Here is a 17322-nt window from a genome sequence, read left to right as displayed (position 1 = left end):
GTGCTCTCTGTTGCTGGTAATCGGCATACCCAGGGGTCACCTTTGACCAACATGGGGGATGTTAAGGGAATTCCCTCAACTTGTCTTTTGGAGTTGCCATATTTTCCAGAAACACTGGACTCAGAGCATGCCAAGGATGAAGCTCCCCCTGAGCTCACATAACCTGTAGTTGTGCCCCATGTGACCTTGGGAGGCAAGATGGGGGTCAGCCGTCTGTGCCAGGCTGGGGTCTTCTGCAGATCTGGAGACCCTCCTATCTTCACAGTTTAGCAGTCTCCAAGGGAAAAGAATCTGGCTTTTGCTGTCACCCTGCTCCTCCCCATGGGAAGTGATTTTGGTGTCTTATGCCATGGATACACTGTTTTCCCTCCCATGTTATGCCCTTCCTGGTATCCCTTGCTCCCTTTGTCCTGCTATTATAAAAGTGCAAACTTCTGTAAAAACTCCAAGCCCTGGGGCAGCTATATGGCACAGTGGATAGAGCACCGGCCCTGGAGTCAGGAGTTACCTGAGTTCAAATCTAGCCTCAGACACTTAACACTTACTAGCTGTGTGACCCTGGGCAAGTCACTTAACCCCATTGCCTCACCAAAAAAACCAAAAACCAAAACAAAACTTCAAGCCCATTGGGTTCCCATGCACGTTTATTTCTCTTGTAATGAACCTGGTTTTCACGTAAGTCTTAGGACATTGTGATTGCCTGTTGACAGTATCTAAGTGAGGGAGGGCTGTGCAAAGTCACCAACTGCACTCTCTCCTCCGGAGCCATCTGGGTCCAGTGACAAGATACACATCAGGACGACTGGAGATAGCTCCGGATGTTTAATTTGTTTAAAACAGAGAGAGACATTAAAGTCTCTTACTATTATTATATTGCTATGTATATCTTTTTGCAATTAAATTAATTTTTCCTTTATGGATTTAGATGTTAAGCATTTGGAGCATATGAGTTTAATATTGATATTGGTTTGTTGTCTATGGCTCCTCTCAGTATAATGCAGTTTCCTTGTTTATTTCTATTTTTCTTGTGAGTTTTGTAGATTTGATTTGTCTGATAGCATGATTGTAATTCTTGTTATTTTATGATCAGCCGTTTTCATTTTTTTTTTTTTTTTGGTCCTAGGACCCCTTTATGCTCTTAAAATTCCTAAAGAATTTTTATTTATGTGGATTATATCTATTGATATCTATTGATTTTCAATATATTAGACATTTAAATGTCTTGGCATTATTATGGAAATGCTTTGGACCCTGTGAACCCCCCCCCCAGAAAAGATCTCAGGGTCCTTCAGGGCTCCCCAAATACACTTAGAACTGCTGGTTTAGATTCACCTGATACTCAACAAATTTTCTTCCATTCCCCCCCCCCATTTTGTGTGTGTGTGTGTGTGTGTGTGTGTGTGTGTGTGTGTGTGTGAGGCAATTGGGGTTAAGTGACTTGCCCAGGGTCACACAGCTAGTAAGTGTTAAGTGTCTGAGGCTGGATTTGAACTCAGGTCCTCCTGAATCCAGGGCCAGTGTTCTGTCCATTGCGCCACCTAGCTGCCTCCCCCCCCCCATTTTTTTTTTAACAATTTGTAACATTTTTTATTTATTTATTTATTTATTTATTTATTTATTTATTTTTAGTGAGGCAATTGGGGTTAAGTGACTTGCCCAGGGTCACACAGCTAGTAAGTGTTAAGTGTCTGAGGCCAGATCTGAACTCAGGTACTCCTGACTTCAGGGCCGGTGCTCTATCCACTGTGCCACCTAGCTGCCCCCCACACACATTTTTATCCTGTATCTATCTCTGCTTTTGGGCTGTTTCTTTTAAGCAACATTTTGTTAGGTTGGTATTTGTACTCATTTTCATTAACCCTTTCAACTCTGTAATGCCAAGTAGCCAGTTCCCAGTCATGCCAACACCTCTGAAGCTCCTGAGAAGCAACCCTGCCCTACATTCTGGTTAACACAGGAAAAAGTCCTTGTCCTCTCTTATACTTTTCTTCCATTGACAAAGTTTGCGGTCATGCTAGATATATGGGAAAATCTGAAAGTGCATTAACTATCCAGCGATGTGTAGAAGGAAAGGTTATCTTCTCATGGTGGCAGATAAACGGGCCACTTGCAGGTACACTTGTTGTTCAGTTGTTTCAGTCAAGTCTGGCTCTTCGTGACCCTATTTGGGGTTTTCTTGGCAGAGATATTGGAAAGATTTGCCATTTCCTTCTCCAGCTCATTTGACAGATGAGGAAACTGAGCAAACAGGGTGAAGTGACTTGCCCAGCTAGGATTATAGATATATACCCAAAATAGACCTCAGAGCTCATTCAGTACAACCTCTTCCCTTGACAGCTGAGGGAACAGAGACCCACTTGTGTGACCTTGAACAAGTGACTCTCTTTGAGCTTTGGTTTCCTCTTCTGTAAGTTGGAAAGAGTGCCTGTGGGCACCTGCCCCTCAGGGCCGTCATGAGGATAAGTTGAGGGGATAAAGGCGAGCAGCCTCGAAGCTCTTTCTGTCTCCCCACCTGTAATTGGAGGCGATGACCTTCAAGGTCCCTTTCGGTTCTCCATCTGTGATCTTACATCATCAGTCCTCATTTTTGTGCCTCCAGCACCTAACACAGGGCACACTATCAGCACGTGATTCCTTGGATAAATGCCCCAGTAAAGTAGAAGCTCACTGAGCAAAGGGGCTAAGTCTCCAAGCCTAGCACAGTGCCTGGCACTTAAATACTTACCCAGTTTGATTACATTGATGTGAATTGGGGCTGCTCTCAATTCAATTCTAAACGACCTCAGCTGTTTCATCAGAGTTCTGTCCTATAAAAGCTCAGCACCCTTCATTTCAGGGAACCCCAAGTTCTAGGAATAGCCAGGAATCTCCAAAGGGTGCTCAGCAAGGACACCCAGGGACAAGCCCTGCTCCCCTTTCTCAACCATCCCACCTTCTGTGTCTTGGCTTCTTAGAAAACCTCAGGACAGAGCTGTCAGGCACCAGGCACGTTTTGGACAGCGAGGAAGCCCTACCCACAGAGGGTCTATTTCTCCAGGACTTTAGCTCCCCAACAGCAGCTGGGACAGCTGGCTTCCAGCTGGCTTTCTCATGGAGCATGTAGGCAAGAGAGAGACACTGGGGGGGAATTGTTTTACAGAGATAAAAATGTTTGTTAAGGGGTAGCTAGATGACGCAGTGGATAGAGCATTGGCCCTGGAGTCAGGTGTACCTGAGTTCAAATCCGGCCTCAGACACTTAACACTTACTAGCTGTGTGACCCTGGGCAAGTCACTTAACCCCAATTGCCTCACTAAAAAAAAAGAAAGAAAGAAAGAAAGAAAGAAAATGTCTTTTAAGACAAAATGAGGGGGTAGCTAGGTGGCACAGTGGATAGAGCACTGGCCTTGGAGTCCAGAGGACCTGAGTTCAAATCTGACCTCAGACACTTGATACTTACTAGCTGTGTGACCCTGGGCAAGTCACTTAACCCTCATTGCCACCCCCCAAAAAAAAATACAAAACGAAAGTGAGATGAACAGTATAGATTGGGCTCTCCTCTTTGTCCAATGTGAGGTGGGTCTAGGAAGAGGGGGAGACCCAGGGCACAAGGTTAACAGCCAGCATTTACACAGCCCTTCAGGGATGGCAAAGCACTTAGAAGTGTTATCTCACTTAGTCCCCATGACAGCTCTGTGAGGTGGGTGCATTTATTAACCCCCTTTTTTCGATGAGGAAACTGAGATTTAAAGGTTGGGTGACAAGGCAGCTAGGTGGCACAGTAGATAGAGCACTGGCCTTGGATTGAGGAGGACTTGAGTTCAAATCTGTTCTCAGACATGTAACACTTACTAGCTGTGTAGCTGTGTGACCCTGGGCAAGTCACAACCCCAATTGCCTCACCAAAAAAAAAAAAAAAGGTTAGGTGACTTGCCCAGGGTCATCCAGGCAGAGGCTGAATTAGAGCTTGGATCTCCCCACTTCCTGCCCCAGCTCACTGTTTCAGGGGCAGCCGCTTAGGGATAAGAACCCTCCTGAACTGACGCCTTCTTCCCTGCAGGATTTGAAGTCAGAAGCTTGTGTTCCTTCTAGGAAAGACATCACGTCCCTAGTCTTCTGATAGTGGATCTGGTCAGACAAGCTCCTGGGAAAAGGGCTGTTGTTTCCAGCACCTCCCACAACACCTGGCACATGGTAGGTGCTTCATAAAGGTTTGTTGATCGGCTGATTGATTGATTCTGTCCCAAGGGGCTCTGTAGGCCTCTTCCTGCCCCATCCCGGTGCCTCTCACTCAGGCTGACTCAGCTCTGCCCCTGAGGGTCAGCTACACTTGGGACACATCAGACCTCTTGCATGACCTCTGGCTCCAGGCTTTGGGGCAGCTCAGGAGAGGCTGTGGACTGGTACCCAGACACAAGAGGCCCCACACCGGCCTTAGTTTCCCCATCTGTAAAATGAGAGGCTTGAGCTCAATACCTCTTGAGGTCCCTCCCCTCTAAGACCTCTGCCTGTGAGTCTATGACGTAAGCCCCCTGAGGGCAAGAACTACTCCCTAGCATATTGTCCTAAAGTGGGTACCTAGCAAAGGTCTGCTGGGTTGCAATTCGGAGGTTAGTTTTGCTGCATTGTTTTCCTTTGTTTGTTTTTGCTACAAGGGACGATGGCTTCCTAGGTAGGGAAGCCTGGAAGGAACCATTGACAATGAGAGTGTTGTAAGAACATGAGTACTTCATAAAACTATTTAAATCCTTGTTGGATGAGACTGAAGACCCATCGAACCCAGAGTCCTCCCACTGGCCCTCTGGGGCTGTGCCTGTCCAGACAGCATCAGGTATCTATTTCCTGGGCCCACCTGTGGAGGAAGCCCCCCCCCCAACCTGGAGAGACTCTTGTCTGCTGGCGATGTGGGGGCCTGGCCTTGGCATCTCAGCACCAGGCTCCCGCCTTAGGTCAGGTGGTGAGGGATGAGTAGCTACTGGCTGGTCAGTCAGCCCAGGTCTGCCCAGCCCCAGAATGCACCAGGAAAGGGGGCTCTATGCAGGGGCGTAGCCATTCCCTCTTGGCCAGGAGCCTGGGTCAGGGAAAGGAGCGGAGCTTGGGAATGGAGGATTGTGGGGGGAATGGGAAGGGGGGGGAAGGAAGTTCATGGGAAAAAGGAGGATTTGTATGTTAGTTCTGAGCTGCCAATCCCAAGGGAAGGGGGGCTGGGGAGGTGGAACCAAGAAGACTAGGCCAGTGTTCAAGGCTCCATCCTGAAAGAGGACAGTGTGTGTGCTTAGACTGAGTCACCAAGGAGGGGAGGGCCTGGGTTGGGGGATGCGGCCTGAGATTCGGGGCCTGCACCCACCAGAGCTGGCATCAGAGCCAGCTCCTGTCCAAGGAGGATGCTGGCATGTTGCTGTCCTCAGTATGGGCTCTCCGGCTCCCACACCAGCTGGGAGCAGACATTCAGGAGGGATGGGGCCGAGGTAGGTCTCGCCTGGCGTGGCTACCCTTTAATCCTACTGACCGTTTCTTGGCACTACTGTGCGTGCCCGTCTGCCCATGTCTGGTAACTCCAAGGGCCGGCTGAAGACAGGCCCCTGCGCCCAGCAAGAGGGAGTACTCGGAGCCCGAGAAGGTTCTCTGGTGAGCAGAGCTGGAGTCCCCTGTGGCCAATGATATTACGAAACCCAGGATGCCCCAGTGAACCTGGAGTTCAGCCTACATTCCATTCCATAAGCATTTATCAAATGGGGGTGGTGGCTGCTGAGACCCAGCCTAGGACTCTATCCACAGACACCTGCATGCTCATGGGTCGTCCAGGTCCAGGATCAGAAATCTGGGCCAGACAGTTCATGACAACCAACCTTTCAATCTATATGACATGTGGGTGGGGAAACTGAGTCCAGAATCTGGACAATGAAAACTTTCATCTGTGACTTTTATCACGAGGGGCACTGATGCTATCTCAGGACCTGCCATTGGACATAAAACAAAAGCTTTTTTTTTTTTTTGGCGGGGCAATGAGGGTAAAATGATTTGCCCAAGGTCACACAGCTAGTAAGTGTAAAATGTCTGAGGCCGGATTTGAGCTCAGGTTCTCCTGAATCCAGGGCCAGTACTTGAACAAAAGCTTCTTGAAGTCAGAGACTGCTTTAAAAAAAAATCTTTCTATCTCCAGCATCTAGCCCATTACATAGCAGGCATTTAAAGCACTGGCCCCTGGAGTCATGAGGACCAGAGATCAAATCTTACTTCAGAGTGACCCTGGGCTAGTCACTTAACCCCGATTGCCTCAAACATCCAGAGCCATCTCCCGTCTTCCCTGATATATATCTTGCCACTGGACCCAGATGGCTCTGGAGGAGAGAGTGAGGTTGGTGACCCTGCACAGCCCTCCCTCACTTCAATCCAATTCACTGCAAGTCATGACATCACCCTGATATCACAGCCCTCTTTGAGAAATGAAAAACAAAGAACAACAACATGGCAGAAATCTAGTAAATGCTTTTTGAACTTTATAGATTTAATAATTGCTTCTTAAATTAGTTAATAAATGCTTTTTAATTAATGAAAGCCTCTCAGAGTCAGAAGAAGCCTCAGAAATCTCCTTCAACCTTCCTACTTTAGAGAGAGGGAAACCGAGGCTCAGAGGCACAGCTGGCTGGTCAGTGGAAGCAAAGGGCTTTGTCCTTCAGAATTCTCTCTGGTGGAATTTAGCTCAGATCTAGGCCCAGAAGACTTAGGCTTCTGGCTTTGGGAAGGCCATTCTCTACCCAACTATAAGTGAAAGGATTAGACTAGAACAAAAATCTCTGTTCCTATGAGGCCTGTCTGGGCCTCAGTGGGAGCGCTGGGTTGGATTAAGATGGATCTGTGTGTTGATTTTAGGCAGTCTGTAAAATTGGTGGGAAGCAAGTTCTCTCATTGTGAATCAGGGGAGAGAGAAAGTCCCAGAAGGCCTAGATGAGCGGCTCCATCTCTGGGCTGTAAACTCCTCTGCTCCCCCAGGAAGGAGCCCGGGGCCAGACTGGGACCTTCCTTCTTTGCAGACTTCCCCAGTCCTGCACCAGGTCCCCCCATCCCCAAGATCTCTGGGCAGATTAGAGAATTTAGAACCTGAGTCTCCAGCTGGCCTGTGGGTGGGGTAAGGCTCTGTCCTAGGCCCTGGGGTGGAAACCTGCCTCAGGCAGTCCATTTTATCTTTCCCGGTCAAACTAGTAGGGATGGAATTCCAGCAAACCTCAAATGGAAAACAGGAAAAAGTGAAAATTCAGGGGAGGGGGGACCCGAGAGAAGAAGAGGAAAGAAATCTGGGGGGAGGGGGCACTGTCAATGTTTGTCTCCTCCTGCCTTAGGTGCTCAGCCCCCTCCCCAAATCTGGGCATCCCTTTACCTTTGGTCACTCCAGTCATAATGTTGGATGGAGCTGGGACTGCAGAGCCTGGTTAGGAGAGAAAGGGAAGCTGAGAGACCTGAGCCATCATCCCCACTCCACCACCTTGGGCCAATCACATTTCCTCTTCTCCCAGCCTCAGTTTCCCCATCTGTAAAATGGGCAGTTAGGTGTCCTGAAGTCAGGAAGACTTCTCTTCTTGAGTCCAAATGCAATCTAAGACACTTCCTAACTGTGTGACCCTGGGCAAGTCACTGAACCCTGTTTGCCTCAGTTTCCTCATCTGTAAAATGATCTGGAGAAGGAAATGGCCAACCACTCTGGTATCTTTGCGAAGAAAACCCCAAATGGGGTCACAGAGCATCAGGCACGACTGAAAAATAACTGAACCACAACCAAATGTGGTGGTTGGTCTGTGTTCTTCCGGCTCTGAAATCTGGTTCCAAAGCCAGTTTTCTGTTCAAGAAACCTGCTCTCCATGACTGACCTGAAAAAAAGTGGGGAAGAGGGATCCATGGGCCAGGATGGCATAAGCCTAGGTAAATCTTCAGAGGATCTACTTCCTCTGATTATTTAAAATTACATTTAGAGTTTTGTTCAACTAATAGAAATCTATCTTCACTCCTTCCCCCATTGAAAGAAAAAAAACCCAAATCTCATGTAATAAATGCCCATAGTCCAGCAAAACAAATCTCCCCCCACCCCAACCCCCCAGCCAACCCCAACACTGGCTGTAAGAACATCAGAGCTCAAGTCCCTGACTAGTGGAAGGAATAGCTGATTTGGAGCCCAAAGAGTCAAAGCTCCCTGAGGGCAAACGCCCTCTCTCTCCCTCCCTCCCTCTCCCTCTCTCCCTCTCCCCAGCCCCCAGACCCCACTCTGTCTGTCTGTCTCTCTATCTATCTATGTCAATATCTCCAAGCATTTGACACACAGTCCTGGCCCTTACCCGACTTGGGTGACCCTGGAAAGTCAATTCCACTTTCTGGGCCCCCATCTCTTCTTCATCTATAAAAGGAGGCTTCAGATCACATGTTCAGGACTCATCTCCCAACTGGGCAGATGAGGCCACTTGAGGCCCAGGGATGTGGCGCCCTTTGCCTGAGCTCCCACCAGTAATGGCAGACACTGCCCCAGAAGCATGCTTGCTCCAAATGCCGATGCTTCGTCTGCACTTTGAACCAAGTCCCCATAACCCATGCCTTTGTCTTTCATGGTCAGTGTAATTTGGGGGGTGGGGGTGGCTATTATTAGGAGCTTATTCAGATTTGAAACAAAATGATTCTGTCCTCTCAGAAAATGTCAGTGACAGGAAGGACATCCCTCCCCCTCTGAGGCTCATCCAGAGTCCATGCTTAGAGCTCACACCTTGCCCATTTATATGGGAGGATCTGGCTCCGGGGAGCACTGACTGACCTGGGGCTCCCTGCAGGGGCTGAATCTGCTGGGCCTGGGAGTGGCAACGACTCCCAGGAGCCCTTGGTTCTAAGATCCTCTAGCACTGACCTCTAGATTTTCTGTTTTAAGGTGACATCTTGCCTGCTTCTATGCGCCGTATTCTAAGGTTCCTCCCTGCTCCGACAGTCTGTGTTCTGTGTGCTAAGATCCCTCTTGACTCTGGCAGTCTCTGTTCCTTAGTTTTCCGATTTGTAAAATGGGGGAGGGGAGATTCTATATAAAAGATTCTTTTTTATTTTTTTTTTAAGTGAGGCAATTGGGGTTAAGTGACTTGCCCAGGGTCACACAGCTAGTAAGTGTCAAGTGTCTGAGGCCGGATTTGAACTCAGGTACTCCTGACTCCAGGGGCGGAGTTCTATCCACTGCACCACCTAGCTGCCCCTATATAAAAGATTCTTAACCTTTTTTGTACCGTGGCTGCGTGGGAGCAGAGGAATTCTCCAGACGCTTCTCCAAATAATGCTTTTAAACTCATAAAATGAGTTACTCAAAGGACAAGCGTTTATGAAGCACTGACTATGAGCCAGGCCCCGCACTAGCCCCTGGGATACAAATTCAAAGAATGACTCTTTCCCTCCTTTCCCTTCTAGTTGGATCCGAGGTTCCATTTTGACTCTCTCACAGTTCTAAGGTCACTCCTAGCTTGCAGGTCAGTGTCCAAACTCTCCTCAGGGCAAGGCCCCTCCCAGGGGTGAAATCTGGGGAAGAAATCCAGGTGGCCCCACCCACCCCACTCCTCCATCCCCAGAGGGCTGGTCTGACTCTGGAGGTCTCGTCTTTAACTATTTTGATGAATGGGGAGATTGAGATTGGCCCCTCAGCTCTCCAGAGAGCTCGGGTTTTGACTTCCTAATGCATACTAGTCACTATAGTCCTTCCATTCCCACCCATGTCTGATTGGACGTACCCAAGTGTTTGTAGCTTATCAGTTACTACAATGTGCCAAGTGCTATACCAGGTTCTGAGCTGTGCCTACCCTCTGGGAGCTTGCATTTGAGTGAGGGGAATGGGAAGGATGGAGAAGAGACATTATCAGTGGGGAGGGGGCCTTGAACTGTGATCTAGGTCCGTTGGCAAAATACATTATCAGAACAGCTGGAGATGGTCCTGGATGTTTGAGGTAATTGGAGTGAAGTGACTTGCCCAGGGTCACATGGCTGGTAAGTGTCTGAGGGGAGATTTGAACTCAAGTCCTCCTGCCTTCTGAACCAGTGCTCTATCCACTGCACCACCGGGCTGCCCACTTTCTAGAGGGTTATAAAGCCACCCAGTCCAATTCCCTGTCGACAGATTAGGAAACTGAGGCTCAAGGAAGGAAAGTGAATTGCTTGTCACTTTCTGATGGTCGGTTCTGTCAGTCAGTCAACAAGCATTTATTATGGTATGTGCGAGGCGCTGTGCCAGGCTGGGGGATAGATACAAAGATAGTCCCGGTGGTTCAGGATTTCAAGCTAAAGAGGGAGGTGGTGAGCAAAGGAATAGACACAAATAAGCTGCTTTCGGCAAATTGGGGATCACTCCCTAGGAAAGGCTTTTGGCCCAAGGTGGGAGAGTCGGGAGGCCGATGTCACTGGATGGGGGGTGGGGGGGCCGGGAAGGATTACGTGCAGGAAGAGTGGGAGGGGGGGCAGGTTGTAAAGGGTTTTAAAAGCTAAACAAAGAATCTGATCCTTGAGGAAATAGGGAGTTTATTGAGTAGGGGGTGACAGCTGAGGGGGGGATGGACATTTGAGGCAGCAGACTCCCCCAGCGGGCTACTGCCCTAGTCGGGGGTGGGGACGTTAGGACCTGCGGGTGGCATGTCAGAGGAAAGGGGCACGTATCCGAGAAGGGTAGTAAAGACGGAAACCACCGAACTTGGTTGGCAAAGGAGCCCGGGGGGGGGGGGGGGGCTGTGAGAAAGAATTCAAGAGAACGACCCCTGAGCCTGATGGACTGAGAGGATTGTGGTTCCCGACAATCACTGGGAAGTGAGGACGAGGGGAACACGGGGGAGCAGGGGCCCCCAGAATGATGCCAGCTTGGGTCCACAGGCCATCCGGCGCCGCGGTTGAATAGGCAGTTGGAGGGAAGGTAAGGAAGGGCCCGGGTGCGCCCAGCGCTTAGCAGGGTGCCCGGCGCACGGTGAGCGCTTAATAAATGCTTATCGGTGGGTCGATTGCTCCCAGGGGCTCTGGCGCTGGAGAGGTTAAAGGTGCCCGGGGCCAGAGCCCAGGCTGGAAAGGGTTAAAATACCTGCCTCCCGGCGGGGGCCCTCGCCCTGGCTCCGCCTCCAGAGGCTTAAGTTAGGAGCCTAGGAATCTACTGGTGGAGTTGGGCTCCCTTTTCCCCTCCGTCCCTCCCCTTCCCTCTCTCACTTTCTGTCTCCTCTCTCTTCCTCTCAGTCCCTCCCTCCCTCCTCTGGCCCGTCTGCTGCCCATGCAGCCAGCACCGCCGGCCGCAGCCGCAGCAGTAGTTGGGTAGCCTCCCTTTTCTCTGCGGGCGCTCCCAGGCTCAGCCAACTCGCTGCTGCCCTGCGGGTGTGCCCAGCATGTTCCAGTGGTGAGTAACCCTGCCTGCCTCTGGGATGGGAGAATGTAGCGGGTGGGGGGCTGGGGAGGCCCCTCTCCCCCCCCCAATAAGGGGGAAACCTGGTCTTTCTGCTCCTGCCGCCTCCCCCTCCTTGGTCCCTAGGTTGGGGGGAGATGCAGGTGGGGATTTGGAGGAGGCTTCTGGAGTCTTCTCCAGCTGTTTCCAGCTGCGAGGCGGAGGCAGGAAGGCTGCAGCTTTGCACAGCTGGGCTCCTGATGGGCGCTCCAGCCTCATCCGCAGCCAGGCTCGCCCGCCTCGCCCCTGGCAGCTGCGGGCTTCAGTTCTGAGAACTCTCCATCGAACTTTCCCTCCTCCAAACCTTACATGGGCTTGGGCTGCCGGGAACTCCGCTTTCCAGAGTCCTAAGGCAGAGGCAACGGTTGGAGGGGTGGAGTCAGTGCCAGGAGGGGCTCGGAGGAATTTGGAGGGGTGCAGGGAAGGGGAGGGATGAGGTGTATGTGTAGGGGGCGACTCTAGGCTCTCAGGCACCTGCCCTGTCCGGGTCCCGGGGCACCGAAAATCCCACCCCCAGCCCTGGCCTCGGATTCCTCTTCTGTGAAATAAAGGAGAAGGCTGCCTGGGGCAGTGGGGCAAGGGCTGGAGGAGGGAGGATCTAGTCCAGGTGGTTTCTCCGCCCCCCCCCCCCCCGCCCCTCAACACACACACGTCTTAAGGTAATTGAGCTCCCTACGCCTCCGAGCACCGGGTAGATTCTGTGGTCCCTCCCTTCCAACCCCCAATCTCTGATCCTCACCGAGCCTCGAGCCTCAGTTTCCTGTTCTGTAAAATCAGGGAGTACTTTCATGATCCCTTCCAGTTCTGCCATTTTGTGCTTCTTGGGCTGACCCAAGTCAGTCCTTTCCCTGAAGAATCTCTCCCTCCAGGCTTCCTTGCCCCTGGACCAACCTCTGTCCACCCCCCACCTTATTTTGTTTTACAAATTGAAGGTGGAGCTGAAGTGAAGTGGTGCCCTAAGGGAGAGCTGGCTCCTGGGAAACTGCCCCTTTCCAAGTTCTCTTGTGCTCGCCTGAGGACCTCAGTTGGAATCCTGACACCCTTTCCCGGTGTCACCCTAGCGGATTGGTCCCTCTGCCTCCCTGCACCTCCATTTCTTCCTCTGCCAAACAAGAAGGCTGAGTCACAAGGGGGTCATCAAAGCCCAGTGCCTAAATTGTGACAAGAAAATTTTAATAAGTGATTTACTCAATAAGTATCTGAAGTGGGCTTTGAACCCACGCCTCCCCAACTACCGAGTCTGGTGCCCTACAGGAGAGCAAAGAGGGACCCCTCAGAGACCATGCGGTCCAACCCCTTCCTTTAACAGAGCAAGAGATGGCTCAGAAGAGGGAAAGGACCCCTCCATCCCCCTCATTTTCTTCCTTGGTCCTTGACACTCCTAGGACAGTCTATACCCCCCTGGGCTCTACCCCCATATATAGCGCCACTCTCGAGAAAAAATATCCATGTTCTCAGAGAAGGGGTGCCCTGGTCAGGAAGACCCAGGAACAGTGGGGCACACTGTATGACCCAGACAGGCGCACACTGTTTCTCTCTCTCTGAATCTCTCTTTCATGCTCCACCGTGGTCACGGGCCACAGCAGGAGCCTGTGGGCGCCTGCACACATGCTCAGGACCTCTGGGACACACACACACCCGACCCATTTCCCTGGCATATCAGGTCTGGCCAGTTCTGAGGCGCTGTCTCCCCCCGCCCCATTCTTGGGGGGCCTGGCAGAGTCATCCACAGACTAACCGGTCTGCCCTCCCCCCATCCCAATTCGGATGCCACAGTCATTCGGGGACCAGGAGTAGTGTCGTCAGCTGTCCCTTCTGGAACTCTGCCTCAGTTTCCTCATCTGTAAATTGGGTTGATCTACTTAGCCTTAAGGGCCCTTCCAGCTTTAGATCTATGTTTCTGGTGAATCTCAGCTTTGCCACTGAGCTGTGTGACCCAAGGCACTTCCCTCTCTGCCTCTGAGGTCCCTTATCCCACTGACTTTGTGAGTGTGCCTGCATAAACACCTTGCATATATAACCTTTCCCCCATTAGACTGTAAGCCTCTTGTGGGTAAGGTATGGCTTTAGGCCAAGCATGGAACAAAGTATATTAAAGCAGGCTAGGTATTCCCCAAGGGCCCCCCTACCCTGTGCCCACCTGGCCCAAATGCTCCCCCTCCAAGCCAAACAGGAGCAAGCTCAGCCTGGTTCCCAGGCCAGTGTCGGAGGAATGGAGGAGGGGGGGCTGGACAGACCCTGGACCTCCATCAAGGCAGGAACTGGACTGGGCCCGGGACTGAGGAGCAGCAGCTCAGAACACCCCCCTCCCCCCCCCCCCCCCCCCCCCCCCCCCCCCGCCCCCCCCCCCCCCCCCCCCCCCCGCAGATCATCTGAAATCATGGTCTGCATACTGAGCCTTCTGGTCTTCCAGGCTCGGGGGGCACCAGAGGTCTGCCCAGCTTGGGCAGAGAGAGCAGCACAGTTCATGCCAGCTGAGCCAGGAGAGGCTGGCAGAGAGGGGAAGGAAATGGGCTTTTAGGAGCAGCTTTTGCTCATCCCTCCCTGGAGGGAAGAGGCCAACAAGTCAGTCACACTTCCAAGGCTGAGGATGTCGTGGTTCTGGGGGAGAGAGGCAAGTGTGTGATAGTCCCCCTACTCCCCCAAGAGCTTACCTTGCAGAACGGGGCACCTCCACCCCAGATACAAAGCAGGTTCTGGTGGGATAAGAGAGAACCCCAAAGAACTCTAGGAAAAGGAAGGGAGTTGGTCAACCAGCATTTATCAAAAAAAAAAAAAACCCAAGCATTTATCAAGTGTTTGTGCTGAGCACTAGGCTGGGCACTGGAGAAGGAAAGGTGGTGGGGGGAGGCTCCCCGTGCCTCAGTTTCCTTCTCTGAAAAAAAGTGCAGGGCTAAGGGGGCAGCTAGGTGGTACAGTGGATAAAGCACCAGCCCTGACACTTGACAGCATGACTTGACACTTACTAACTGTGTGAGCCTGAACAAGTCACTTAACCCTCATTGTCCTGCAAAAACAAACAAATATATATATGTGTGTGTGTGTGTGTGTGTATATATATATTTTAGTGAGGCAATTGGGGTTAAGTGACTTGGCCAGGGTCACACAGCTAGTAAGTGTTAAGTGTCTGAGGTCGGATTTGAACTCAGGTATTCCTGACTCCAGGGCCAGTGCTCTATCCACTGCGCCACTTAGCTGCCCCTGCAGACTCTTACTAGCTAGCTTCATGACCCTGGGCCAGTCACTTGAACCTCAGTCTGCCTCAGTTTCACCAGCTAGCACCTATCTCCCAGTATTGTCTTGAGGATCAAATGAGATAATGTTTGTAAAGAGCTTGGCACAGAGCCTGGCAGCTAGCCAGGGGATGGGGAGGTGGGGACACCCCCTTGACTTCCTCCTGCCTGCCTCCCTCCTTCCTAGGAAGAAGACCATCTACCGCTCGGCATGGCCTCTCCCTGCTGGTGCCTCGTGGCTCTGACAGTGCTTCAGCGACGGCCTGACCCAGGTCAGTTCCTTGACCCTCCCCAGTCCCACACAGAGCATGGCAAAGTCAGGAAGCTCAATGGGGGTGTTTCCAATTCGATTGGCTTCTGGAAGCTGAGCCCAAAAGGCCTCGACCCCGGCGCCTACCACCAGCATCGGGCCCCCCCAACCTGGGATGTCATGGTCTCCAACTGCTCGGCCAAACATCAACCCCTGACCGCTCATACCTGGTTCCGGGCCCTGGAACCCCATTTCCAACAGTTTCTGCTCTACCGCCACTGCCGCTACTTCCCCATGCTGATGAACCACCCGGAGAAGTGTGAGGACGATGTCTACCTGCTGGTGGTCGTGAAGTCCCATCATCACCCCAGCCATGACCGGCGGGAGGCCATCCGGCGGACCTGGGGCCAAGAGTGGACGGCTGAGGGGGGCCGCGGGGCCGTGCGCACCCTCTCTTCCTCCTGGGCACGGCCTCCAAGGAGGAGGAACGAGCCACTACCAGCAGCTGCTGGCACTACGAGGACCGTCTGTATGGGGACATCCTCCAATGGGACTTCTTGGACACCTTCTTCAACTGACCCTGAAGGAGGTTCATTTCCTTAGGTGGCAGAACACCTTCTGCCCCCAGGTCGCTTCATCTTCAAGGGGGATGATGAGTCTACGTCAGCCCGACAACCCTGCTGGAGTTCCTGTCTGACCGGCAGGGCCGAGGAGGGACCTGTTCGTGGGCGACGTCTCACCGGGCCGGCCCATCCGCAAGAAGGACAAACAAGTACTACATCCCGGGCGTCCTGACAGCAAGCCCTTCTACCCGCCCTATGCGGGTGGGGCGGGGCTTCCTCATGGCCGGCGGGCTGGCCCGCCGCCTCTACCGCGCCTCTGAGGGCTTAGGAGCTCTACCCATCGACGATTGTCTTCCCTGGGCATGTGCTGCAGGTGCTGGGGGTGCGCCCCACAGCCCACGTGGGCTTCAAGACGTTCGGCATCAGAAAGAACAAGAACAGCCCCATGAACAAGGAGCCGTGCTTCTTCCGCTCCATGCTGGTGGTGCACAAGCTGCTGCCGGCCGACCTCATGGACATGTGGGCGCTGGTGCACAGCAACCTCACCTGCTCCCGCAAGCTCCAGGTTCTTTAGCCTCGGCTCTGAGGGAGCCGGTGCCGGCCGGCCCAGGGCTGCTTCACACACCTCTCTGCCGACTGGAATGCCCGCCAGGGGCCCCCGGTGGAAGGTCAGCCCAGCCCGGGCGGACCCACCAGGGAAGCAGCTCTTGCTTTGGGAAGTGGCCAGGAAGCTGCTGGGACTTTGGGTCATGGGTGGGTCTCCTTGGCCCTGGGGGTGGAGGTCAGGAGCCAGGGAGTTTGCTGACCTCGGAAAGCTCCCACACCACCTTGCTCAGGTGCCACTGTCTTTTTGTTTAGTTTTGTTTTGGTTTTTAAAGAAACTCACCTTCCACCAGGAGACAAAACTGCCTTTCCTTGGGTTGGGCAGAGGGGCTGATGAGTGACAGATGAGAGGAGACCCCAGGGTTTCCTCTAGCTCTGACATCCCACTCCCCAGGTACAACACAGGTAAATATTCTAGTCCCAGGAAAACAGGGCTCAGGATGGCTGCTCTCACAGGCTGAGGCCAGACCCTCCAGCCCCCCCGCCCCCCCCCCCCCACCCCCGTGGGCCCTTGCACAAACAAGTCACCTTTATCACCACTAACCCCTCTGTGTACCCCAGGGGCCCGGCTGTGCCCTCTGAGCGGGGCCCCCCCACATGCTTGCAGAGACCCGCAGTGGGCCTCGTGGCCAGTGGGCTTGAAGATGCCGGGTCCTTCCCTAGCAGGCCTCTCATCTCATGGCCTCCCAAAGGCCACCAAGCCTTGGGAAGGAAAAGCTGATCAGTCTACCTCAAAGGCTCTCCTCCGTGGAATCCTTTCATGCCTGGGACGCTGGGTGTCCTGTGGCCCACTGACTCCCAGCCCGAGAGGGCTCTGGGCCCCTCAGCTGCTTGGCCCTGGTTGGAGAGCAGCCACCTTCCTCTCACCTGGGCAGGTGTGGGCGCTTTGGGCTCCAGTGGCCTGGGAAGGCTCTGGAGTTAGTATTTTCTTAGCTACTGTGAAGTTTTATTTATGAAGGCTTTTGGGGGGGGGCAGCAGAGGCGCCCCCTTCCCTCCCCCCACGGGGCCTCTAGCTGGTGGGCCTCTCTCTGTTTGCCTCCCTTCCCCCAGCAGGATCCCTGCTCCCCCATCCCCATGTCCCAGAACTGGACAGACACGTTTGCCCCTGGATGAAGTGACTTGTCCAGCTTCCCCTCCTGCTCCCCCATGATCTGTGATCCGGGGGGTGGGGGCTGTATTTATAATAGTATGTGTGTGTGAGGGGGGTTATGTGTGGAAAGGGGCAACCAGTCGTTCCCCACCTGGAACCAAATGTAACAAATCTCTCACAA

At 52.7% G+C, this 17322-nt stretch overlaps 1 protein-coding gene across 1 annotated transcript; it reads left to right on the top strand.

Moving 5' to 3' along the window:
• Positions 1-10801: 10801 nt before the first annotated feature.
• Positions 10802-16478, top strand: B3GNT7 (UDP-GlcNAc:betaGal beta-1,3-N-acetylglucosaminyltransferase 7). Its single transcript, XM_043963946.1, is given in 10 exon segments — positions 10802-10888; positions 11200-11356; positions 14822-15334; positions 15337-15457; positions 15460-15513; positions 15516-15536; positions 15539-15588; positions 15591-15650; positions 15652-15795; positions 15797-16478. Coding segments are annotated over 8 exon segments (1164 nt in total). The 5' UTR covers positions 10802-10888; positions 11200-11356; positions 14822-14845; the 3' UTR covers positions 16022-16478.
• The last annotated feature ends 844 nt before the right edge of the window (positions 16479-17322 follow it).

Source organism: Dromiciops gliroides, chromosome 4, assembly GCF_019393635.1.
Source record: "Dromiciops gliroides isolate mDroGli1 chromosome 4, mDroGli1.pri, whole genome shotgun sequence".
Classification (NCBI taxonomy): domain Eukaryota; kingdom Metazoa; phylum Chordata; class Mammalia; order Microbiotheria; family Microbiotheriidae; genus Dromiciops; species Dromiciops gliroides.
Note: the sequence above shows the minus strand (reverse complement) of the source record. Positions and strands in the feature narration are given on the sequence as shown.